Source organism: Abramis brama, assembly GCF_963993115.1.
Source record: "Abramis brama genome assembly, chromosome: 21".
NCBI lineage: Eukaryota > Metazoa > Chordata > Actinopteri > Cypriniformes > Leuciscidae > Abramis > Abramis brama.
The window spans coordinates 23,163,712-23,189,376 of record NC_139983.1 but is presented as its reverse complement, the minus strand read 5'-3'; the positions used below and the strand labels follow the sequence as shown (position 1 = coordinate 23,189,376).

Below are 25,665 nucleotides of genomic sequence, written 5' to 3'. Positions count from 1 at the left end.
TTTTATTAACTAATATTAACAAAGATTAACAAATACAGTAACAAATGTATTGCTCATGGTTATTTCATGTTAATTAATAGATTAACTAATGTTAACAAATGAAACCTTATTGTAAAGTGTTACCATTGTTTTTTATTTACTGTATATTATACTTTGGGGTCTGAGACCACATTGAAAATCTAGGCTCTGAAGGTTTTATGATATAAAAATTGGTGAAAAAATATTCAACCCGAGCCATCAAACTGACATCATCAGAGAAGAAATGGCATTCCAGAGCGGAAGCAAATTTTCAGATTTTGATTAAAGATTACCACGACAAAAAATGTTTTGTTGTTCACCACAAGACTAGTAATGTGTGATGAAAAAGTAAATGGGTAAAAAAAAATTATTTCATGACGACTTTAATTAAATAGAGAAAAGTGGTGGCATAAAATAAGGATTTTACATTTTGAATTAATATTTATGTTTCTGCAATGTTTGTGTAATTAAATTTGTGTTCATTTTCAATTTAACAATTTGTTAGTGGTCTCAGACTTTTAGATTCCTTTTCATGTTTTTTATTTAACCTGTACAGTTGGACTGCTATACTCTGTATTTAGGTGGAGGTGTGTACTGTGTACGCGTGTGTGAAGAGTAACAGCACTCAGGTGACCACGGTGGAGGACACACCTGCCCAAATCAGCAAACCTCAGATTCAGGTGCTCAGCTCGAGGTGAGTCAGTCAAGCAGACACAGAAGGGCTTTTTATACTTGAATTAGTAGTTAAAGGGGTGGTATAATGCCCTTTTCACAAGATGTAAAATAAGTCTTTGATGTCCCCAGAGTATGTGTATGTGAAGTTTTAGCTCAAAATACCCCACAGATATTTTTATATAGCATGTTAAAGTTGTCACTTTTTGAGGGTGAGCAAAAACGCACCGTTTTTGTGTCTGTCCCTTTAAATGCAAATGAGCTGCTGCTCCCAGCACTGGGGGCGGAGCTTCAATTACCTCCTCACACAGACATGCACTGAAAATTTCAAAATCTTTTAACCTTTTATGTTCAAACATAAAATGATGGAGACAATGATGGAGAGACTCAAAAAGAAGTAACAATATGTAGAATGCAGCAGGACATTTCTGAATGGTTAGTTGATAGCTTATGTTTAGTTATCTTCTAGTCATTGATTAGCATATTCTGTCATGATAATCTATAAATCACGTTCCCAGGGTAGGGTTTATGTAAATGTTAGGGTTTGTGATGTCAGTAACCCGGGAGGAAGCTTGTGTAGTCCCTATCAGTCGTTTGTTGTAGTCCTTAAAAAGCAATTTCTTTAAAAGAAAATATCTCCCTTTGTTTCACGTTTAACACTGCTCGTAATTTTTCAGGGTTTACAATTAATCCAGGGTATTCATAAGCTAACGTTTTACACTGTACATTCCTAAACCCTGTCTTAACATCCTTATTTACATATTTGCAGTGTCAGTGTCACTGATTGGATGATATGTTTACATGTATCATTGCGCATCCTTATATTATATATTGCTGACTGTAAAGTGGACTTTGCAGATTGTTCCCAATGGTCTTGTTTTTTGTCAGCATTTGACATTTGTCCCCTCAAACGCTGAAACCTCTGTTTATACAACATATACACAATTATATTATTTTATTTTATTTTATTTCCACTGGAAAATAAAGTAGGATATATAGTTTTCACCTGTTACTGTTGTCTTGCATTGAATGTTCTGAGATGAAGTGCATCTTCAACAGCTTGAAATCGGTTGCATCCAGTGAAGACCTGGTACACTGTACACAATATAAGAAAATCTTACACATACCACAGTGTAACTGTAAATTTGTAATGTAAAATTGTGTTTTTGAAGGGACAAGGGCTCTGTGTGCCATAGTAAGCCATAATTCACACATTTTCTACAGTGCTGTCTCCCACGCTCATGTCATATCACCAGTGTGTTGTACTTCTCTCCCAATAGAATACTAACTACTGATCGATTGGCCCGACATGGCTGGCCGTGGCCTACACATGCCCCAAACAGTTCATTTATTTGCCACGCTAGATTTGCTCGAGTGGAATTTAATCAATAGCTAATTCATTAATTCTTTCTCTGGTGGTTCGTGGGGGCTGGGCACAGGAATCGGTTGCTGGCTTAAGCCTTGATTGAAATATGACAAGTGCTGCAACCGATGGCTTACCCGCTGCTGCTGCCCAATATGAATTCCAGTTATTTCTCTCCATGAGGGATTAACGGTGGACAGCAATGACACCCTTTGTAATATAATACTAATGCATTTGTTATAGCAAAGCTGTTTCCCCATCCCCCAACCCTCCAAAAGGAATGTAATCATGAATAATATTTTGTGTAGTAAAGGCACACAGTAACCGCCAAACGATTCTCTGTCTGTACTTTAAAAAAGGAATCCTTGTCACATTTCATGAATTCCTAATCGGATACTAAGGTCTGTCAGCTTTAAGTCGTCCGGGGCCTTCATTATCAATTAGCTTCCTCATCAGGGAGGGGGCAGAGGAGAGGAGAGAGACCCTCTCAAACCGTAATTATGTCATTCTCCACGTCTTACATATGTGACAAGAGATTTGCAGAACACAAAAGAGATGGGCAAAAAGCAAAGGAAGGCAAATCACAGAGCGGTATGGATATTATCATGTGTGGAGAGAAGATGAAAAAGATGATGAAAACAAAAGCACATTTCCATAAGGTTATGACTACAGTTAAGAAAGAAAAAAGGCTTGTTTAATGGCTTTTTTGTTTTTCCTCCCTGTCTTCTCTTCCTGATAGCATAGCTCTCTGCAATGTTCCTTAAAGCAGCAAGCTGCCCCGCCATATGTGAATTAATTTTTTTAATGTTTTGTTTTGTGTTTTGTTTTGATTTCTTGTCTTTTTTTATTTATTTACTAAGGCTGGTAATAGTTGCTTACAGTATACCACAGCAGGTTTCCCAGTGTGTGCCAGTTAAAACTTATTAATTTAAAGATGATCAAAAGTACCTTAAATTACAGGGTATTTACAGTGTTGGGGAAAGTTACTTTTAAAGGTAATGCATCACAATATTGTGTTCCTCCCTAAAAAAGGAACTAATTACTTTTTATGGAAAGTAATGCATTACGTTACTTTTTTCATCACTTTTCTCATCTGGCCTGGGCTTGCTTGTTTGTTTTTTAACAACAAAAAAACAGCAACAAATAAGCCTCAGGCTGGAGGAAATGTAAATTCACGCCTGTACAGTAGAGGGCACAGCTCAAACAAACCTCTCAGCTGTGCTGCTGTGCTGCCATTCTGGATCGCTGAAGATAGAACGCAGGAGAAGAAAGTTCAACACTTATTTCAGCAATAAAAAAAAATGAAACAGAAATGTGATGTTTATCTAAAGTCATTTTTGCTTATTCGTATGGTTGAGTTGTATCATCAAAGGTCAGCAACAAAGACATTGGCTAATAAAGTGAGATTAAAAACATAAAGTATATTTGTGTAATTTAACATTTAATTATTGCAAGTTTGCGTACATTTTTCTGAGTTTGCATTTTACAGTTTCGATGCATTTCGAGGAATACCCAGTCAGTTTTTGTGCAAGTGAGATGAGTAAATGCATGTTCGCATCAAGTCTAAAACTAAAAAAACCATCATGTTTACACAGTGCACACAACACCTCTGCACTAATTCTCAACATGGGGACAGTAAATCAGTAAATAAATTGGAAAACAAATGAACTTGAGTTACTTATTTGAAAAAGTAACTCAGATATTTTGTTGTAAATTTAAAGTAATGTGTTACTTTACTAGTTACTTGAAAAAAGTAATCTGATAACGTAACTCACATTATGCATTGTAATCTTGTAATGCATTACCCCCAACACTGGTAATATATGATATAATATAGAAACACAATAGCCCCTTTCACACATACAGTCTTTACTGATAAATTACCGGTAACACATCATGTGTGAACTAGGGGTGCGCCAAAATATCGATATGGCGATATTTTCTCCCGCGATCGATTCTCGATGCGCTCTTGCCAAGTATCGATATTAAAAGCCGTTAGGGCGGGCGTACACGGTGCGAGTTCGGACACTCGGGAGGTCGTGAGATCAGTTTAACTGATAATGGCGTCAAAGCAGCTGGTACAAGGCACGACTGTCCTGCATGAATTTTATCCCGAGCCGGCAGCAATCACGTGGGCTTTCGCGCTAAACCGTCATGTTGCGAATGGGAGAGAGAGAGAGAGAAAAGTGTGTGTGTGTGTGTGTGTGTGTGTGACAGTGACAGTGTATGCGCACGCTGTATGGTTGCTGCCACTGAGGTATAGCCCCATCGACGTGGTTGTGTATGATTTGGCAATAGGGGACAGCTGGTGAAAAAACATGTTTAAAAATTATCGGGAGGTCGGGAGGTGCTTGTAACGTGCTCGGCTCGGCTTGTAATTCCTCTCACATGCTACGAGCCGCGACCATGCGAGCATCACCGATTCCACTCGATTTCTCCCGAGTGAAAAAAATCATATGCAGCAAAACAAAAATAGTGTCTGTGACTGTTTTGTTGCAACTGATAAGACACAAGTTGTTTTTGTTATTGTGTTTCATCCAAAAACGAAATGGAGATTCATTTTCCTAATTAAAAAAAAAAATCTTTTTATTTCTTAAAACATGATATATTGTGAGTTATTACTGATAATATATCGATTATCGCAGTATCGCCATATCGTGATATTATCGGTATCGTGAACAATGTATCGCGTATCGTATCGTATCGTGAAGTACCCAGTGATTCCCAGCCCTAGTGTGAACTGCGAACAATACCTTTTCAAATATACCAGAAAATTTCTTCCAACAATTTACTAGTAAGGGAAGTTTACATTACCAGTAAATTACCGAAGATGACCGCTATTTTGCACGTACGAGGTCAGCATGCGCTGACGTAAGAAGTGATTTGGGCCAATCAGAAGCCGTTGAAATTGCAACGGCTCTGGGCCATTCATAAAATGATGGCGCAGATGACGCGTTTACTCAGTCAGCACTGTTTACAAATGTCTTCAAATTGGACTGATACCGAAAATAAAGCGCTTCTCCTCGTCCGGGCGGATGAAGAGATTTGTCAACAACTTTAGAGGTCACTTCTGGTTAATGACATCATCACAGAGGTTACTGGTATTTTGGAACTAATGTGTGAATGGTCTGTTACCGGTAAAATGCCAGAGTGCTGTTGCTTGTGTGAACAGCACATTTTTTAATTTACCGGTAAAGTCGCTCTGGCAATTTTTTCTGGTAATTTACAGGGATTGCTGTGTGAAAGGGGCTAATGTTGCTAAATGATGCTGTTACTACTACTAAATATTACAAAATTGTGGTACCATGTAATTCTTGTAGTACAACTTAATTATGTGATATAAATATCTAATATTATCTTAATATCCTAAAAATCTAATAACATTTTAATGACATGGTACCTGTCTCAATATTTTATCCAGTATCTCAAACCAAGCAGTAGTGAACAAAAATTGTGCTTTACTGTGGAAAGCCAGCTTCTGCATGATGAGTGGAGAGGAAAATCAATACAAGAAGTACATCAGAAAAAGAAAAGATGACACACATCATAACTCATACTGCTCAGCACAATCTATTTGGCTGTAGTAAGTTGTAGAAAGTGCTATATAATGAGGCGATTATCACCATTTTTTCTATTATATTACATGCTTCTTCCCCTTGACAGTGATAGAATAAAAACAAAGTATGAGCTAAAACCAGACTGTTTAACTTTGACAATATACACCAAGTGGTGAGCAATATTTGTGAAAGTGTTTTATCTGTGCTGTGTCTGTATACTGTGTGTGTTAGATCAGTTAAACTTGAATGGCTGTCACCTGGTCAGCCCAATGGCATTCTGGGAGGATATGACGTTTGGCGAAGGACTCTGCAGTGGTGTGAGGAGCTGAAATCCCAGCAAGTGTTTCCTTCTCAGACTCGCTGCTCGTACCTGGAGTGCCCTGCAGAAAAAGACTTCTGCGGCAAGACCTGTTATAAGCCCGAGACACAGGTAACTACAGAGAAACCTCATTTAAAGTGTTACACTTAGACCATTAGTTTAGCTCGTAAACTATTCCATGAAGAAACGGTGACGTATGTATCAGTTTGAGTGGCTGGTATTTATCTATGAAGTACAGTCCCTGTGATTGTTTTCAGTAAACAGATTAACTTGTCTTCTGCAATTGCTGCCATCCTGGTGTTATTGAAATACAGCCAACTTGGCAAGCAAACACAGGCCATACGTCTCCACCAGCTTAAATCAGACAGTAATACACTAGAGACAAGCTCACAAAGAGAACACAACTCAGATAAGGACAAGAGCTCTCAAAGCTGTAAAGCAGTATAGTAGAAAAATGAGTTTTACAGAGGCAACATTATACACTAGTGATCATGTGTTAATGGAGCTTGTCTTGAATTCAGCATTATCTAAAGTTTAAAACGTGAAAGGTGGTTTGTTTGATTCTTTATTAGTGACACTAGGACATGTCATCTATGGTATAATTAGGAATGTCAATTTTATGTGTTGTTTTAATTATAAAAGTTTTATCTTAAAAAAGATTTTCCATATTTTCTGTAATAAGGGATTCTCCTATTGTCAATTTAAGCTGGACTAGCGATTGTCAACCATTTAAGACCCCTTGTTGTCCAACGCTAAATTCCCCCCAGCAAATATTGATATATACAATTAATTTGATTGATTAAAATGTTTATAGTTGGCATAAAATTGTATTCCTCCCATCTATGTTATAAATGCATGTTATTAGTCTTATTGTGGAAGATTCATTCATGTTTTTTCCCCCATTTTATTCATATCTTCACATCTACATTTTTTGGTGAAATGACAGACTTCTCCAATCATTTAGTCCATTTAAAGTCCTATTAGTCTATTTTTTTTATTTATTATAATATATATATTTTTTCAATTGACTGCAGTCTCACACTCTGCCTTCATCCAATCGACATCCAATGGAGTTTCTTTTTCGATAATACATATCATTTGGACTTTAATCGCTTGACAACCCTTGTTAATGTACTTTACCCTGTCTTTTGATGGCAATTATGTACTGTATGCCCAAGCTTTATTTTGTACTGTCTTCACACATAGTGGTTAATTCTCAGGAGTTTGATAAACCGGGTTCAAGTAGGTTCAAAAGTTCAGACCTCTCAAAGGCACAGCAGAGGAGGTATTTACTGTATGCCATTTTTCTACTGGAAGCTGGGCCAGAAGGTAAGGACAATGTCAGTGGCTCAGGGCAATACAGATTTTTCAGACGCCACAAGAGTATCATCTCAGCGCTGTAGAGAATCTATCCTGTCCTGATTTCTCGCCAAAGTAGGCAGTGGAGTCCGGCTAAATATAGCCTGCTGCTGTGGAGCAAAGAGGTGGGCTGGATTTCTACCTGCACTCACATGCCTCTGCGGGCCCTCAGGGCTGAAGCATTGCCACCTCTTTACTTCTTAATTGTCTTGAGGAGTGAAAAACTTGTGTGGATGATGTATTTGAATTGCATATGTTTTTGCAAACTTTATCTGTGTATGTGTTTTATTGTTGCAGGTGTGCTGTGCAGGGGCCGTTCACAGCCTAAATCAGTCCCATCAGTGTTGTGGAGAGCGCTATGTTCCAGCTTCAAAGGATTCTGGGAGTGTGTGTTGTGGAGGTCAGTTTGTCCAGCCTCTGTCTCAATACCAGTGCTGTGGAGGATATTACATACTGGTCCCACCAGGTATGTACTGCATTCAGCCTTAACATAGTCAAATGTGAATTCAAGTTAGGTTGCACAAAAAATCTCAATCTCAATATTGCTTATTTTCTGAGCATTGTATATAGATGATTGTTCTATACGTGTTTTGTAGGAGAGGTCTGTTGTCCGGACTCTGTGGAACGGCGTGTATCTGTCGGTCTCGGGGACTCGTGCTGTGGTGGGAGTCCTTACGGCTCTGGAGCCGGACAGATCTGTTGTGGGGGCCGTCTTTATGATGGCTTCAGCTCCCAGTGCTGTGGAGGACAGCTGGTCCCTAGAGAGGCGGTGTGTTGTGGAGATGCCGACCAAGGAAGGCCCCATAAACATGTATCAGGTGAGCGTCCAGAAACATGCTTGCAGAACAATGTTGAATTATAATAAGTGTGTTGTATTGTACATTGCTGTTCAAATGTTTGGGGTCAATGAGATCCCTTATGTTCACCACGGCTGCATTTATTTAATCAACAATACAGTAAAACAGTAATATTGTGAAATATATTATTATTACAATTTACTGTTTTCTATTTTAATATATTTTAAAATGTGATTTTTTCATGTGACGGCAAATTTTCAGCAGCCATTACTCCAGTTGTCAGTGTCACACGATCCTTCAAAAACCATTCTAATATGCTTATTTAGTTCTTAATAAACATTTCCTATTATTATCAATGTTGAAAAGAGTTATCTGTGTTTGTGGTGTTCCAGACCAGAGTATGTACGCGGTGCGGAGTGAACGTAATTTGTCATAACCTCTTGAAGTAAATGCTATTGATGGCACAGCATTTTTGCATGTCCCCCATTACACTTATCATAGAACAATCCATTTATCATAGCTGCTTGTTACTGTTTGGAATGCCTTTATTTCCAGCCTTAAATCCTCTCCTGATTCAAAACTAAAATGTGGCACTAACTTTAAATGGGGCAAAGCACGAATGGCCACTTCTTTGCAGCTAAGTTTAGCCCTCACTCCTTAGTGACTTTCTAATGACACTGTGGAGGAGTGTCAGAGGAGCTGAACCCTCTTGGGGTCACCCAGGCTCCCCCGCAGTGCCCCACTAAAGTGGGCACCTGGGCACAGATGGGCTGGATGGGCACTGGCCCTGGTGTCAGCCATCTTTGTCAGGCTGGATGATGGAGCTGAGTCTATCTAAACACCAACCAGAGCTGTGCCAAGCCCACAGCAGGCTCCCAGGATGCAACAGAACTAATGGCCACCATGAGGTCAGTGGCACCAGTGTATTTATCAAACACAAACAGTCTATAAGTCGTTAGGTGGCTTCGGTAGCATTCTGGGATTGGGTCCAGTAAACATTTTCAAGCTTTGGTTAATCACCCTGTCCTTGATATACAGTTTTTCAAACCTGTTTTTGTATTTTTGCTTCTTTTTTTTTGAGGAAGCTTAATCACTTCACTAATTTTACTACATACCTGGAGTTATTTCAGAAGCTAGCAGAAACATTTTTCTCTAGATTAAATCACTGAACGCCACAGCGCTCGTTCACATTACCTTGAAATTCTCTTCATTCCTTCATCTTACTGAAATAAGGCAGATGAAGAAGTCATCGCTCATTAAAGAGAGCATCCTGGGGAGAGCATATGTTATGATGGATAGTACCGTTAGGATAACTAAAGGCCATTTGCCTGGTAGCCACACCGCTGGTTCATGATGCTGAGGGCTCACGCCGCGAGCTCCACGCTGGCTCCTGACGCTGTCAGCCTGCTCTATTATTGAATGAGCTACTTAACCTTGATAAAGACACCCCAACTCACCTCAAGGTTCTGTCTCCTTTACCAGCGGTGAGTGTCTCTGCAAATATAAGCTAATGGACAGATAACACGGCATATGTCATGAGCTGGTATCCTCTTCTGTTGGCAGAGAAGGATGCAATGTGAGTCAGAACTGCAGTGTGCTATAGACGAACATGTATTTAGTAAAAGCTTTGGGTGTTTAATTAGCTTTACTAGGGATATAGAGTAGCTGCATATTTTGCTTATTTTTGATGTTGATGATATGTGAGACCAGGTGTTACAGGGATTTTACCACAGTGAAGGGGTGTTGTCATATTCAACTTGAAGCATAGTGCTTTAACCATGACAAAATCACTTTAATGCATGGCCTCGCTAGTCTGATTTTTCTTATAAAATACCAGCAACAGAGACATAAGATATGCTTATGTTTGTAAGTAATTGTGTGTATTATTATTATTAGAACTATTTTCAGTTCTTCCATCAAAAAATGATATACACTACTGTTTAATTGTTTGTGTGGAAAATAAATGGTGTAAAATAAAAGAGCTGGATCTATTCACAAACAGTTTCCTTTTCAAAAACACAGGAAACAGAATAACCAGGTTTTTTTTTCAGATGAGATCTTACAAAGAATGAAACACAGGGATATAAATGCACAGGGAAACTGCTAGTGACCAAAAAGATAATTAACACGACACAGGTATAACACATGAGGGCAAATCAAAAACCATGGCCACTGATCAACTAACACAGGAAACTGAACTGGGAACAGTGCAAATCAAACACAAAGTCAAACGCAGATCAAACGTGACATTGGGAAATTAATACTTTTATTCAGCAAGGATGCATTAAAGTGATCAAAAGTGATAGTAAAATCATTTAGAATATTTCTAATAAATCATGTTCTTTTGAACTTTCTATTAATCAAAGAATCCTAAAAATTATATCACAAAATTATATTATTATTTCCAAAAACATTTTTGGCAACAACATTGATAATAATCATTAATGTTTCTTGAGCATCAAATCAGCATATTATTATGATTTCTGAAGGATCATGTGACACTGAAGACTGGAGAAATGATGCTGAAAATTCAGCTTTGCCATCACTAAAACAAATTACATTAGAAAATATATTAAAATAGAAAACGGTTATTTTTTTATTGTATTTCTGAACTCTGTTGTGCAGAAATGCAGTGACATTGTGTTTAAGCTGCATGTGCTTCTCCAGATTGTGTAAATAGAATCACAGGCAGTTTTCTGAGGATGTCCCACTGAGATCCAGCTGATGGCCGATGGAAATGTGATTACCAGGTCCCTAAAGTGCGATCTGTCACACATTACACTCTACCCTGTCAGGACTCGCAGTGCTCCGGCGCAGTGGAGATGGAATTGTTAGAGACAGCCATCAGCTGTTTGAAAAGCTGCCTGTGAACCAATCTCTGAACCAGTCTCAAAAACAACTGCTATTAGTCAAATTACAAAAGAAAATTAACATTGTCACCTTTTGGGCACGGTGTATAAATCACTAAAGAAACAATCAATTGATCAATAAGTCAAATAATAAATCAATTTAGACCAGCATTATTTGCCATACGAAGTCTCTAGTAGTTAGAATGATTACAGAGTTTTGTTTGACAATAAACACTTTTTTTAGACTAATTTCATAGCATCATAGACGTGGTTTATGTTAAAAATATAAATAATTAAATAAAAAAATATTTATTATATTACATTATTTATTAATATTTGGTATTAACATAATACCTACAAATCTAAATGGTTAAATACTATTATGCTCATTTACTGAAAAACTGTTGGAAAACAGCCATTGTTGCCATGAAGATTCTGTTTGTTTAATGAAATAACTAAAAAACAAGAAAAAAAACGTTTTAAATTCTATTTTCACTAAAAAGAGTGGTAATTATTTTGGTATATAGTGGTATAAAAACCTTTAAATACATAAAAAAATAATCTGTGAACCTTTTTTAGTAATGAAGCAACCAAATTATTGAATCGGAGTTTTGAATCTATTCATTGAAACATACCGTTTGAACTGATTCTAGCAAATTAACTTACCAATTCTAACACAGTTTTTTCACAAGTTTATAACACAGTCTTCGAAAATATAATGACCAAATAAAAAACGCATCACAATCATCAGAATATTAACAATGTTGCTTAATTATAACCTGGCATATAACCCAGATTTAAAACTAGTTACAGAAACAATGACATTTGTTTGAAGGGGAACTGTGGAACATTTCATCATCCTCCATGAAAAGTTACAAGAGCCTTTAAACTGTCTAAATCCAATCCAGTCTTCTGAATTTTTCCATTTGAGACATGGGAAACAGTTTAGACAATAGCCTTGAGTAATACAGGGTATTACTGTGCATGTCCCGCTGTCCTGTTTAAAGTTTAGATTTGGATTACAGGGTTCTTTGCATCTGGAGGCTTGGTGTCATACAGAGAGATCTTTTAATATCTGCTTATGTACAGAGCTCTGCTTAAAAGCACAGTGCCTGAATCACATTCAAGGTTAAATCTGAATATTTTACACCATTTAAGTGTTAAAAGCTTTAGAGCTGTGTATGTGTGTGTGAGAGAGCGAGATCATAAGAGTGGGTGTGGAAATGGCTGTGACGATGTCAAAAAAGTGCAATAATTAAATATGTTCTCAAGGACACAATGACCATTTGCGAGTGGAAATGATCCCGGTGGCTGAATGCGTCAGTGTCTGCGTTGTATTTGTTACTGCACGAGCGCTTCATCATGGCTCATATGTCCTCGTATTGTTCTGCCAAAGCTGTCTTGCAAATGACAAGACATGAATGCCAGAGAGGGAATTATTCCGAACACACGCCTGGATCTTTTTTTGCTGAGACAGATTGGAGATCATACAGATTAAGACCATTTTCTTTCAACAGTTATGATGATAGCTTTTCTTACCTTACTCACTGCTAATAATCTCAGTTAATAGGCTTGAGCAATTAAAGCATTTTGCATGGCTCAACTACTAATCACAAAGTACAGATTCCTAATGCTTTGCACGTATTGAATGGGACTAGTAGTGTCGGACCACTGATGGTGACGCTTTTGATGTTTTAGAGTTGTTTTAATAACAGAGTTAGTGGTATAGTAGTTTTATACATTAAAATTAGGTCATGTTTTAGTTAAATTGCAATACATTCTTTTAGAATTTTTAAATCTTGTTTAATGTGAATATATACAAAAAAGCATTGGTTTGGAAAATCCAGACAGAGATTCATGTTTTAATGTGCAAATGCTTGTGTGCACTTTAACATATATGTATAAATTAACATTAACAAAGATTACGTTAACTAATGCATTAAAGGTGCAGTAAGCAATTTCTGAGAAACGTTGAAAGTGGACCCTTGTAGCCAATCAGCAGTAGGGGGTGTGTCCACTCATGATGGGGGAGGAGAGAGAATGAGCAAGAGGGAGATTTGAATAAAGACTGTAGAAAGAAAGATGGCTGAGAGACATTACAAAAAGAAGAAATGGTCAGAGGAAAATCACTGGAAAAATAAGGCTTATGATCAGGCAAGAGCTTTAGGGCTTAGTTTAATATTAGAAAAGCTTTCCATCTTTTTCCTGGAGAGACCCAAGCGGGAAGGCCTGAAAACAGATGCCAAGGTTATGTTGTTTCTGCTCCATACGTGAGAAACATTGGTTTTATTCATTTATTTATTCCAGGTGTTCCTGAGGGAGAGGTGAAAGAACAGCACATTAAACTGACTTTCTTCGTTTCATCCATTGGCCGCGGTTGCATGTGACAGAAAGTGCTTGGGCAGCAGTAATATTTTCACTGCTCTTTGGGGGAACTGAAAGGAGGATCAAAAGGAGGAGATTTAAGCTTGAACATAAAACTTTAAATGCACATGTCCGAAACACAACAAATGGTACTTTTAAATGTCACTGGGTTGTTGTTGTTGTTGTTTTTTTGGGGACCTCATCCTGGCCCTAAGCCAAAACCTATATACAACTACTACTGTTTGAATAAAAGGAAAAACAGTTCACAGAGAATGCATTATTACATCCCACTGCGTTGCTTTTCCATAGTTTTCCCTTTTTAAACACTGTATTGACGTGTTTGACTGTTTTAAGAACAGTCTTCTTTAAGACGCTCAAGAAGTTCGACTTTTTTTTTAACGCAAAGACACATTGTGTGAATGGCTCCTAATGCTTTTTTTACACACATTTTACAAAGTTGTATATGCTAACAGTTAAAGGTGCTATAAGAGATTTCTGAGAAACATTGTTGATATTTGAAATCAACCCAAACAAACACACCCCTCTCTTAAAGCTTCGCCAACCCAAAATGCACGAACACGCAATGCAAGAGTGCATGTCTCTTTATCATAGCTGAAGCTAAATAAAATAATGCTTCACTGAAATATAAAGCTAAGATGACGAACGAACGACAAGGAATATACAGTACAAGATTATATACGAACAAGAGTTTGTTGTGAGTCGCCAAAAAGCACATCAGCTCCAGACAAACAATGACACTCAAAACTGTCCTGTTAATATAGCTAACATTACATCAACAATTATATCATTACATCACCCGAACGTTTGATAGCTTTTGGCACATTTACTTTTTCTGTGCCTCCAGTGGCTAAAGTAAATTCTATTTAACCAGGATAAATACATAACAATGTACCATGTAACATGCAACTAATAAATGAGTTCACTTGCAAATGATCATTTGAAAGAAAAAAGTAAAAAATCACAGTTTCTGAAACATATCTATTTTTCGAAGATTGTAATGTCCAATATTCAAAGCACTATAGTCCTTTTGCTCTCTGAGCATGACTTTGAATGTGCTCAGCCATTTAAAAAACAAAAAAGTGCTTTTGTTTGTACGAAGTTTTAGTTTTTTTGTCCAAAGGCTTGCGTAAGCCACAGCACACATTTTTATCAGTTGCTCATTGCATGCTAAATATTTACTTATCATTAAGTGATTGAACCTTAATTCACACAGCCTAAGCACCTTATGCTCGCCTGCGTTCACTCGCACTCTAATGAATGTATGCAAATCCATCATAAATCTGAAGATTAGCTAAATCATTTTGCGGTGCTTGAAAAAACAAAGTGTGAGCTAAAAGGCTGCTCATGTTTTTTGCGCCGGGCCTACACCAGATTTAGGGGGGCAGTGGTGTTCCCTCCTGTTCCTTTTCATGGCACGACAAAGATGGAGATGACGGAAAATGAATTGCTTTAGCTGACAGGCCAAGGTGAAGTGCGGAGAACAAAATAGAGGGACATCCCCAGCCAAGAGGTCAGGGTGTCAAAGTTCACTGCTCTTTAAATGAAATATCATGAAAAATGGAGCGCTGCAGGGATGGGACGTGATGGCAGAGCTATTTTGGAAAAATTGTTGAGCTGTTTATTTGCAAGTCATTGGAGCTGAAGTAATGCACCCTGGGAATTGCCACCAAATGCAGCTCTGCAACATCTGCTGTCCCTAAGTGAGTTAGAGCACGTCAGACATCTTTATGTCACTGCAGAGATGTGATGGATGCGGCCCCTAGAAAACGTTGCATAAAAATCTGCTGCGCCGTTTTGGCCGTTAAGTGAAATTACTATTTAAATTAATGGCGCTGTCACAGTTTATCTGTGCAAAGAATGAACGCTGATTAGGGTATTAAACAATTAGCAATTTATCATACTGGGGGTTGATGGTAATTATAGTAGTGATGGTTTACCCAAGGAAATAAACCAGGAGTCACTTCCTGTTAGAAGAATATTAAACTACTTTTTGGAAAATTCTATTCTTTCTTCCGTCTGCCATGCTGTACTTACTGCAAATCATACTGCATAAAAAGAATGTTTGTTCAAAACAGTTTCACCATCTTGGTCCTTATTCCAGTAGATGCTCTGAAAATACAACTTTATACGCATTAATGCAAGTTTTTCTCAAAATGAATGTTGAGTACACTACCGTTCGAAAGTTTAGGGTCTCTTATGCTCACCAAGGCTGCATTTATTTGATGAAAAATACAGTAAAAAGCATATTTTTGTGAATTTTTATCACAGATAACATAAACAGAAAGTTCAAAAGAACAACACTTATTTGAAATAGAAATAATTTGTAACAAAAATGTCTTTACTGCCCGTTTTGATTAATTGAATGCGTCCTTGCTGAATAAAAATATTACTTTTTTAAAACGAATAAAATGTACTTCCTAAACCTTTGAGCGGTCGTGTAATGCAGTTAGTATTTTCACAGCTGTGTTTGCAGGGCCGGTGCGTGTATGTTGAGTCAGGCCTCTGAGAACACTGTGATGCTTTTAGAGGTAATAGGAGAGGATGCAGATGTGGATGCTGAGCACTGATGGCTGATGGGAGGAGACAGTGGCCACGTTGCCAGGTGAAGCTGATTCCCCATGCAGCACGGCCGTCTGCATCTTTTACATGTCAGCCGCACATGCAGCTCTTTGACGTCGCCTAGAAACGTCCAGTGAGCTGTAATGGCCACATGTTGGATGCTATACTCGTGGTTCAAAAAATGTGCTGACTGCAGTCATGTTTAGTCAATATACAGTGTGAAATGTCAGATTATGAATACCCAGGATTAATTGTTAACCCCGGAAAAATTATGAGCAGTGTGAAACATGACGCAAGATAACCCAGGATTTGAATAAACCAGGGCTAACTATTTCAAGTGTGAAAGCCCTAATTTGTATCAACATCTTTCATGTATATACATTTGTTTTACATAGGATTCAGCTGCTGTGGAGAGCACTACATCAACACATCCACTTCCTGGTGCTGCACAGGTCCCAGCGGCGAGTCTAAAGTCCACGTGGTGGAGAACAGGACGGCGTCGCTGAAGTGCTGCTGGTCAGAGGTGATTGATCAGGAGGAGGAGTGTTGTAATGGAGTGGGCTTCAATCCGCTCACATCTGTGTGTGCTGACAGAGCCCCGGCCAGCATCCTCATCCTGGTAATTAACACTTTCACTCAGAGTGACATATTCACTGTATGTTGTTTCAGCAATAGTTCTTCAGGATGAAGACTTAGTGGAGACTTTGCCCTCAAGCTGTTCTGTAGTGTCACGCCAGTTTCTCAAATTCAGATTAAAGCAATGCCAAAATTTTCCAAAACAGATTATGGAGAGACCTTTGACTAAATGTCTGGTCCATACCACAGACCTTTGAAAAAGAACCGCCCACTTAGACCATTTTGATTGAGAAACTGCTTTTAGGTCAGGTATAGGGGCAGGTTTATCTGAAATCATTGATGTCACTATAATAGAGTGAAATTGAAAATATATTCAAATCAGCCCTTGTGAAAAGGAAGTACTCTTTAGCGTGCTTTTTTTATGGAAGCTGAGTTTCTTATGGAAATATGCTTAAGTGTGTACTGAATGTAATGTTTCGGACACTTAATTGTATGTTAATTGTAATTAAATGAAAATGTATTGTAGTTTAAATTTATATGTAATGCAGGTAGTTGAACTTTGGAGTGCTTTTTTGACCCACTTAAGTACATCTTTATATGCAATTTCATAATTCTGCTGTCTTTTAAACGTGGTTCTGAATTGCTTAATGTACTGACAAGCATTTGTGGTAAAGTAAAATATACTTTAATTTCATATAAAATGTGTGTGTTTATATATATATATATATATATATATACACTGTATATATGCATTTTAATATATGCATTTTGTGTACAAATATTTTAATGTAATTTAAGGTTAAATGGGAACAGAAAATAGAAAAAAATAGCATGAAGTATTTTAAATCTGAATATCTGTCCATCAAAAATAGTTGGTACTTATAATTTGACAGAAAGCAAAATGCATTTCTGGTCATGGATATCTGGTTAACTTACTACGTTACTAGTACTACGCTAAAAGTGTTTGAAGCCAAACTATGAGAACACTAACCTGGCAAACTTTTGCAAATCAATTGATTATTTAACCTTAAAAAACACTAATTGTAGATGTTCAGTACCTTGTAAACACAACTTTGATTATACTTTGATTTTGATTTGATTATACTGGCATATAGCCAGCCAATCAAATTAGAGCTGCCTGATCGAGAGATAAATTTTCTGCTCAATGGGGGGGCAGTGGCTCAGTGGTTCATGTAGGTTGTCTACAAACCGAAAGGTTGGTGGTTCAATCCCCGGTTCCACTTGACCAAGTGTCGAGGTGTCCATGAGCAAGACACCTAACCCCAGCTGCTCCCGACGAGCTGGATGGCGCCTTGCATGGCTGACACCGCCGTCGGTGTATGAATGAGTGAGTGAATGGGTGAATGTGAGGCAATGTAAAGCGCTTTGGTGGCCATAGGTCTGTGAAAGCGCTATATAAATGCAGTCCATTTACCATTTACCATTTACCAATGTGGATCAGACTATCAGCAAACAGAGAGGAAAAGACTGTAATGTGGAACACAACATGTGGATATATATATATATAATTAGCATATAGATTTAGCGCTGAATTAGCTGTTAAAGAGCTTCACTGGATAGGTGTTTTAGTAAAGTAGTTGAGTTTTAAACTCAAGCTGCCATGGTCTAAAGTGGAGGTTGGAAAAATGAGGCACAGAGCAGTGATGTATCTGCTCCTCTCCTCAGGAAGTAGGCACTCACAGTCACACTTCATTAATCAGATTTGCTCGCTGTAACACAAGCTCATCGTGCACCCAGCTTGAGCTCGTGAGGAAAAGAAAGAGACCAAGAAAAGAAAACTGGGATGGCGGTCATTAACTTGTAATTATGTCATTAAGGGGCATCCATGCTATTTATTGAGACAGAGGACTCCATACACACCCGCTGGCAGGGGTACTTTGACACACAACAGTTGTCTGATGACTGTTGTCACTAATGAGAGTGTGTGTGTGTGCGTATGTGTCCTTAGGAGAAATGTCGGCCCAGTACGGTGTGTCCTGTGTCGGCGGTCGCGGGAGCTTTCTGCGGCTTGTGTGATTTTGACCCGGCGCAGTCCATTTGTACATGGGTACCAGGCGAGCCGTTCCCCACGCACATTTCATCTCCCTCTGCTACTGCCGCCACCCCAACAGAAGCTCCTCCTACTGCCGCCCACAGCCAGCTCTGCTCATCCTCAGAGGAGCTGATATACAGTGGAGTGGCAAACCGATACAGTTTCACAGGTAAACAGGTCAACAATGTTTGCCAATTTACCCTCAATAATTGTTTTTGTTAACGCTTTTCATTAAAAAAAATGCAAAAATGCAAAAGAATTGCATTAAAAAATAAGTCAATTATATGTGTGCATGCATACCCTCTTCTGTTAAATTATTATTATAATTTTTTTTTTTTTTAGAAGCAGCCAGGGCTTAAAAACAAACAAAAACAAAATTATTAATTGGTTCACTCCGAGCAGAATCAGTTTTTTAACGTTTTTTTTTCATGCGTTTCTTTGGTAACATTATCGTTCCGAAAACAGTTTGCTTAGAAAAAATACCGGTTAATAACATTATTTTAATTTTTTATTTTATTTTTGTGCCTATAATTTGCTTGAATTGAACTTTATACTAAGAGCTTGTGACTTAACCTCGTAACTCGAGTGGATCCACAAACTGTCTGCAAAACAATAGCTCTATCCTTCAATCGTGAATGAAGTCCTTCACAAATTTTGGAGACTGTCTCTGCTTGTTTGCAGTGCAAGGGTAAATAAAAAATTGGTTCTTTGAAAAAGTACAGTGTTTTCTTTATTCAATTATGTATTTGAGGAGCGGAGAAGAGTCTCATTCAGGTATTTGCTATCAAGTCATAGCCAATACAGCCTGTGCGTCACATTTCGTCTTTTATATTACAAGCTTTTGCCAAATATATTAAACGACAGTAAAAACTAAGCGCCCACAATGTACAATAAACTTTGTAACCTGTAAGGTGATAAAAACTTAATGCGATGCCCTTACTGCCTCAGATGCAACCGTTCTAATGACAGACAAAACACAAATCTCCGACATTCGCTGGTGAAAAACCTCGTAACTCGTTTTCGTTTTCAATTTCCTGAATAGTAGCGGTTCTACACTAACCTGCAGTTTTCACTGGTTTCAAAACACACCATGCTGGATATAACCTGCCATGGTAACATATCCTCGGATAAACTCTTGTGATCCAACATCTAATGCCAGCACATTGCCTTGGGCCTTATATAGGATGACTTGACAACTCGTCAGCGTCACATTTGCATAGGCCATACTATTTGAATTCATGACTGGTTGACTGCCAAAGGAAAATCTTAAACAGAACGATAAAAATAATTAACCGGTGTAACAAGGTTTGTGTTCAGGAAAGTGAAAGTGAATGTGAGCAATCACGCCACCGGCCTCGCTCCATTACCACGGCTCTCAGCCCCGCCCTGATTGCCACATACCCCATCACCCCTCGCAGGCCGGGGGGGTTACGTGGCAAGCAGGGCAGGGCCGAGAGCCCAAGGCCAGTGGCGGGATTGCTAATGAGCGTCACCTGCACGTCACACCGGTATCGAGTTTCTCAGGGAGGAGCTCCTGGTGGAAAAAAGGAGGAGTGACAACAGTAAAGGACATAAACTGAATGCCACACACACACACAAGAAGGAAAGTGTCAGTCATTTTGGGGATGTTCCTCACACTGTAAACATCTGCACATTTCATGTGTTCACAAGAACAGATGCTTAAGTGTGTATTAATTGTTGCGAGTCATAAATCTCACCTGCTATTTCGAAGTCATCATTAAAACTTTAAGATAGGCGTTTAGAGCGCCCCCTTGACTCACACTTTTATTAATGTTTTCAGGGGGAGTGCTGGCCCCTCGTTCTGGCTCAACCTCATCTGAGGTGTTATTTATTTGGTTAGTTACGTCTGTTTAATCAAGACTAATGCAGGAGTTGAGGGGGCTGGCTGGCACGAGGAGAGTGATTCTAGTCAGCGCTGTGCCACCATCTGGGCAGAAGCGTATAAACCTGTCGTGGCCCTGCACTCCTCCAGATGTTTCTCACGCCCCCATACCCGCACCCCGGAGAAAGATGACACTGAGTGCTCTCGGACAAATGCTGCCCAAGAGTTGATTTGCCAGCCACACAAATATGAACGATTCTGCTTCCTCCTGACTTTGTGTAGCAAACACCCTTGAGGCCTTGGGGTTTTGTGTATTTTAACGTCATCATGAAATACAAATTCACCCTGTTTAAATCTAACAATGTCACTGGTCTTGTTGTACATTATTATGTTATTATGTATTGTTTTACATACAAACCTTCTTTTTCGACAGTACCAATCTCTCTTTTTTCAACCCCTCCTATAAAATCCACTTTGCTCCATTCTAGTTTGAAACACCCACTTTTTACAATCCAATCAATTCACCCTACATTTTTTTAATTGAAAATCTTAAAATTACAGTAGTAGGGGATACAAATTATATTTCATGTTTTCAATTAAAATTTAAATGAACCTTTTTCATTAATTATAACTATTATTATTACTGCTACTATTATTATATTCTGTTTTTATTTTCAAAAGAAAATAATAAATTGGTATTGCCTAATGTACAATCAAATTTAATTTTACTTTTAAAAAAAATTATATAAAATTACGTAATTTGCTCATATACATATGTATATTTTATTTATAAATTAGTATGTAAATAAGTCATAAATAAGTTTGCTTGGTTAACTTTAATTTGTTGTGAGACTGTGTCTTGTCCTCTGAGAAGGGTATTTTTTCATCCTGTCACTCATAGAAGTGCCTCCGCCTGTCTGATGAAACCCATCTCGGAGATTTACACCCATGACTCCCCAAACACATGTATACAACAAACTGCTGTATTTCTGATAACAAAAAGCATTACAGTAAACAGTGTCCCTGGCTGCTCATTAAACTTTAGTCTTGTTTTAGTGTGAAGACTGACACACTTTAGAGACTCTCCTGTGATGCTGTCAAGAATGAGGTTTCAGGGACATTCTGGGGAATAAGTGTATTTGTGTGACTGTGTTCTCTTGTGTGTCATTTCAGACACTGAACTGGACCCTTACACCAGTTATGAGTATAGAATTGGTGCTTGGAACAGCTTTGGCCGTGGGTTCAGTCCCTCCTCTCGTGTCACTACTAAAGAAGACGTTCCCTGGGATGTGCCTCCTCCTCACTGGAGCCATGTAGGCCTGCGTGATGACATCATCCAGCTTGAATGGTCAGCCCCAAAAAAACCCAATGGTAATTATTTTAAAAAGGTGGTGTTGACTTTTATTACATCCCATTCCCGCTATAGCTGAGTGAAACCAATCCAGTGAATTAAAAAAATATATATATATACTGTACAGATCAAAAGTTTGGAAACATTACTATTTTTTATGTTTTTGAAAGAAGTTTCTTCTGCTCATCAAGCCTGCATTTATTTGATCAAAAATACAGAAAAAAAATGTAATATTGTGATATATTATTACAATTTAAAATAATTGGTTTTCAATTTATTATACTTTAAATTATCATTTATTTCTGTGATGCAAAGCTGAATTTTCAGGATCATTACTCCAGTCTATCACATGATCCTTTAGAAATCATTCTAATATGATGATTCATTATCAAAGTTGGAAACAGTTCTGCTGCTTAATATTTTTTCATAACCTGTGATACTTTTTTAGGATACTTTGATGAATAAAAAGTAAAAAAAAAAAAAAAAAAAAAAAGAAGCAAATTTTTTAAAAATAGAAATCTTTTGTAACAACAATATACACTACTGGTCAGTAATTTTTTCTTTTTTTGAAATAAATCAATACTTTTATTCAGCAAGGATGTGTTAAATTGATAAAAAGTGATAGTAAAGAAGATTTATATTATTAGAAAATATTTTTTTATTTTGAATAAATGCAGTTCTTTTTAACCTTTTATTCATCAAATATATTAGGCAGGAGAACTGTTTCCAACACTCATAATAAATCAGAATATTAGAATGATTTCTAAAGGATCATGTGATAGACTGGATGTCACATGTGACACTGAAGACTGGAGTAATGATGCTGAAAATTCAGCTTTGCATCACAGGAATACATTATTTTTTAAAGTATATTCAAATACAAAACTATTATTTTAAGTTGTAATAATATTTCACAATATTACTGTTTTTTTCTGTATTTTTTATCAAATAAACGCAGCCTTGATAAGCATTAGAGACTTCTTTCAAAAATATAAAAAAACGTAATGTTTCCAAACTTTTGACCTGTACTGTATATATACAGTTGTGGTCAGAATTAGTGGCACCCCTGGTAAATATGATGGCAAAAATGGCTGTAAAAAATAAATCTGCATTGTTTATCCTTCTGATCTTTCATTCAAAAAATTAGCAAAAATCTAACCTTTCATTGAAGTAAAAGATTTGAAAGTGGGGGGAAATCACATTATGAAATAAATGTTTTTACAATATAATGTAATGATTTTGGGTCCTGATGACATCAATTCGGTGTCCCAATTTTTATAATAATATGAATATTTTATTTACAATATAATGTAAATATCAGTTTACAAATATCATAAGTGAATTATTTGCTAAGAATTGTATTAATTACACATTAAATATCTTCTCATAGTTTGTACACAAAATCCAGTGACTAATTTTAAACACAGTTTGTTATAGTGGACAAAGCAACAGTTTTGGACTATTTATTATATCATGTTTCTTCATTTTTAAGTGTTATTGCTTCCAGATTGGAAATGTATAATAGCTAACTAAAATGCACATTGCACAGTTCATAGTCAGGAACGATAGGTAGAGACTTGAAACCTCTTGGAAATTTAACTTCTTTATAGTTTCACAATTTTTTAATTAATAATCCTATAAAGTTTGATTTCTTTCTTCCCTTCAAATCAAAGCACATCATTTTTTTGCCAGATGCCACTGCTAGTAATGCAGTTTCTTACTCTCATGGTAATATTGTCATATGTTTATTCAGTAGAACGTTTGGTTATGTAAATGATTAATCACGCGGTGAATCAGTTTGGGTAATCCACGCCTGAAGTCGTGACTCTCAGAAGATTTACTCACATTTCCCCCAACAAACTGGATGGCAGGCTTTTTCTTCAGGCTGTAATGATATGACTCAGACAGAGTGGAACTAGCTGATTGTTTTATCATCTCTCCTCTGAAGACCTGCCTGTTATTAAGCGTAATCTGCATAGCTCGGCAGAATAATTTATGAAGAACAAAATTCACATGCGCATAAACACTAAGTGAGAATAACAAGCTTCATTTTAGGGAACTTCTGTGCCACTTAATATGTAAAGAAACATGCTGATTGCTCATTAGGACTTCACTCTGTGTGCTAATCAAACGGCTTGCCACCCAATCTGTTGTGATTTGAAAGTTAGTTCAACGGTTTCACTACTGCACTGAGTGGAATTAATGTTGAAGCCATTTTTTGACCCTGCGTGTTTTTATGTACTCTGATAGGTGAGATAACTCACTATGTGATCCTGCGTGATGGACAGGAGCGCTACCGTGGCACCGATCATAGCTTCACAGATGCGGGAGGAATCCGACCTTTTCGGGAGTACATGTACCAGCTCAGAGCCTGCACTGCTGCCGGCTGCACAGGCAGCTCAAAAGTGAGTCTATTTCTCATCTACCTCTCATCTTATAGGCAGTGAATCATACAACATAACAGTGAAGTGTGTAATTACTTTGCCACTAGTGGTACCAAATGGGATTGCAACAACGACCATTTCTAAATGGGTTTCCCAAACACAACCAGCCATTGGTTTGCCAAATACACAGTCCCGCCCCAAACTAACGCTATCAATTGAGATAATGTCGCTGTGTCGGGATTCAACGTTTGTTTAACAAATCAATGTTTTGATACGTTTAAAGAGACACTTTTTGGGGATAGAACTTTAAACATGTTTGTAAAAGGTACTGTTCAAGTGTAACAGAAAAATACAGTAATATAGTAGTATAGTCACTCCTACCCACTCTCTCATTTTCCTATTGTCCTTCATCTTTACAGTCTTACCTGCAAAAATTTACAAGCATTGTGCTGAACAGCTACAAAACACTTGTAAAGTATTGCAGGAGTCGTACTCCCCCTTTCATGCCCATGTTATGTCGCTAGTGCCGAGTAAACAGGATATTTTTAATGGCAAGCTAATGGAAGAAGAGCAACAGCTGACTTCCTGCCATAATTGTTGTCTCCTTGTAATAGCTGTCAGCGGCTCAGCTGATGAAAGAGGAAATTAACCTGTCTATCTTCTCTTCTTATGTCTAATTTAGGATCCGATTATCAATAACCGCACAGATCTGCTAGAGGCAAAGTAAAAAGAACCTCCCAGAGCAGCGTTAGGTCCATTTTTCTTTCCACACACCTCCGGGGTCTTGCCCAGCACACCAATTGGCCACCAATGATCCACTTCTTCTTTCTTCTTCCCCTTCGCACGATCGTTTTTTAAGTGGAGCTGGATTAACTTGTACACCTGCAAGCATTGCCCAAACAGTTGCAATTATTGTCCGACCCAATACAAGGGGAGCAATTACCACGGGGCACCCTGTTGTCGTTCAACGGGACCCTGCTCAGCCAGCTCTGTCGGTGGGAATGAGGAACCTGATTTAATCTTTGTGGACACTCTGCAGGCTCACAAGCACATCAGGCCAGCGCCGGGCCAGACTACACGTAGCTGGGAAAAAAAACACCTTAACCACCTCTCACGGCCCTTTCCTAATAGTCTGCCACTCCTAAAGACAAGAGTTGAAACCACTAGTGACATTCTATTAGAGCAGGATATCCAAGCCTCCATTAGGGCAAATTGCTCTGTAATTCTTTTTGTTGTGTGTCCAGGTTGTGGCAGTGACTGTCCAGGGGGAGCCAGAGGGAATCGCCGCTCCCGTGGTGAGCGCGCTGGGGCCCGGGGCACTAAAGATCAGCTGGGTGGCTCCAGCCAAACCGAACGGTATCATCCGGGAGTACCACATCAATCAGAGCGGCGTTGGAGTGATCCACACGGAAACAGAGGGGGAGATGGCTTACAATGTCACAGGTATCACATATACACTACAAATATAAATACATTTATTCACAAAGGACACATTCAAATGAAGGTGGCAGTAAAGAGTTACAAAAATATTTACTAAAATTTCAAATAAATGCTGTTCTTTTAAACTTTCTATTCATTAA

General features: G+C 38.0%; 1 protein-coding gene across 1 annotated transcript in view; it reads left to right on the top strand.

Annotated features, from left to right (window-relative positions):
• The window catches only part of ush2a (Usher syndrome 2A (autosomal recessive, mild)), a 208,666-nt gene that overhangs the window by 140,053 nt on the left and 42,948 nt on the right, over window positions 1-25,665 (top strand). Inside the window, exons 47-55 of the mRNA XM_084096104.1 lie at window positions 600-712; window positions 5,842-6,040; window positions 7,586-7,754; window positions 7,885-8,106; window positions 16,274-16,497; window positions 18,424-18,676; window positions 21,524-21,721; window positions 23,952-24,106; window positions 25,330-25,528. Of these exons, the coding sequence (XP_083952230.1) occupies window positions 600-712; window positions 5,842-6,040; window positions 7,586-7,754; window positions 7,885-8,106; window positions 16,274-16,497; window positions 18,424-18,676; window positions 21,524-21,721; window positions 23,952-24,106; window positions 25,330-25,528 (1,732 nt within the window). The remainder of the gene's footprint in view (window positions 1-599; window positions 713-5,841; window positions 6,041-7,585; window positions 7,755-7,884; window positions 8,107-16,273; window positions 16,498-18,423; window positions 18,677-21,523; window positions 21,722-23,951; window positions 24,107-25,329; window positions 25,529-25,665) is intronic.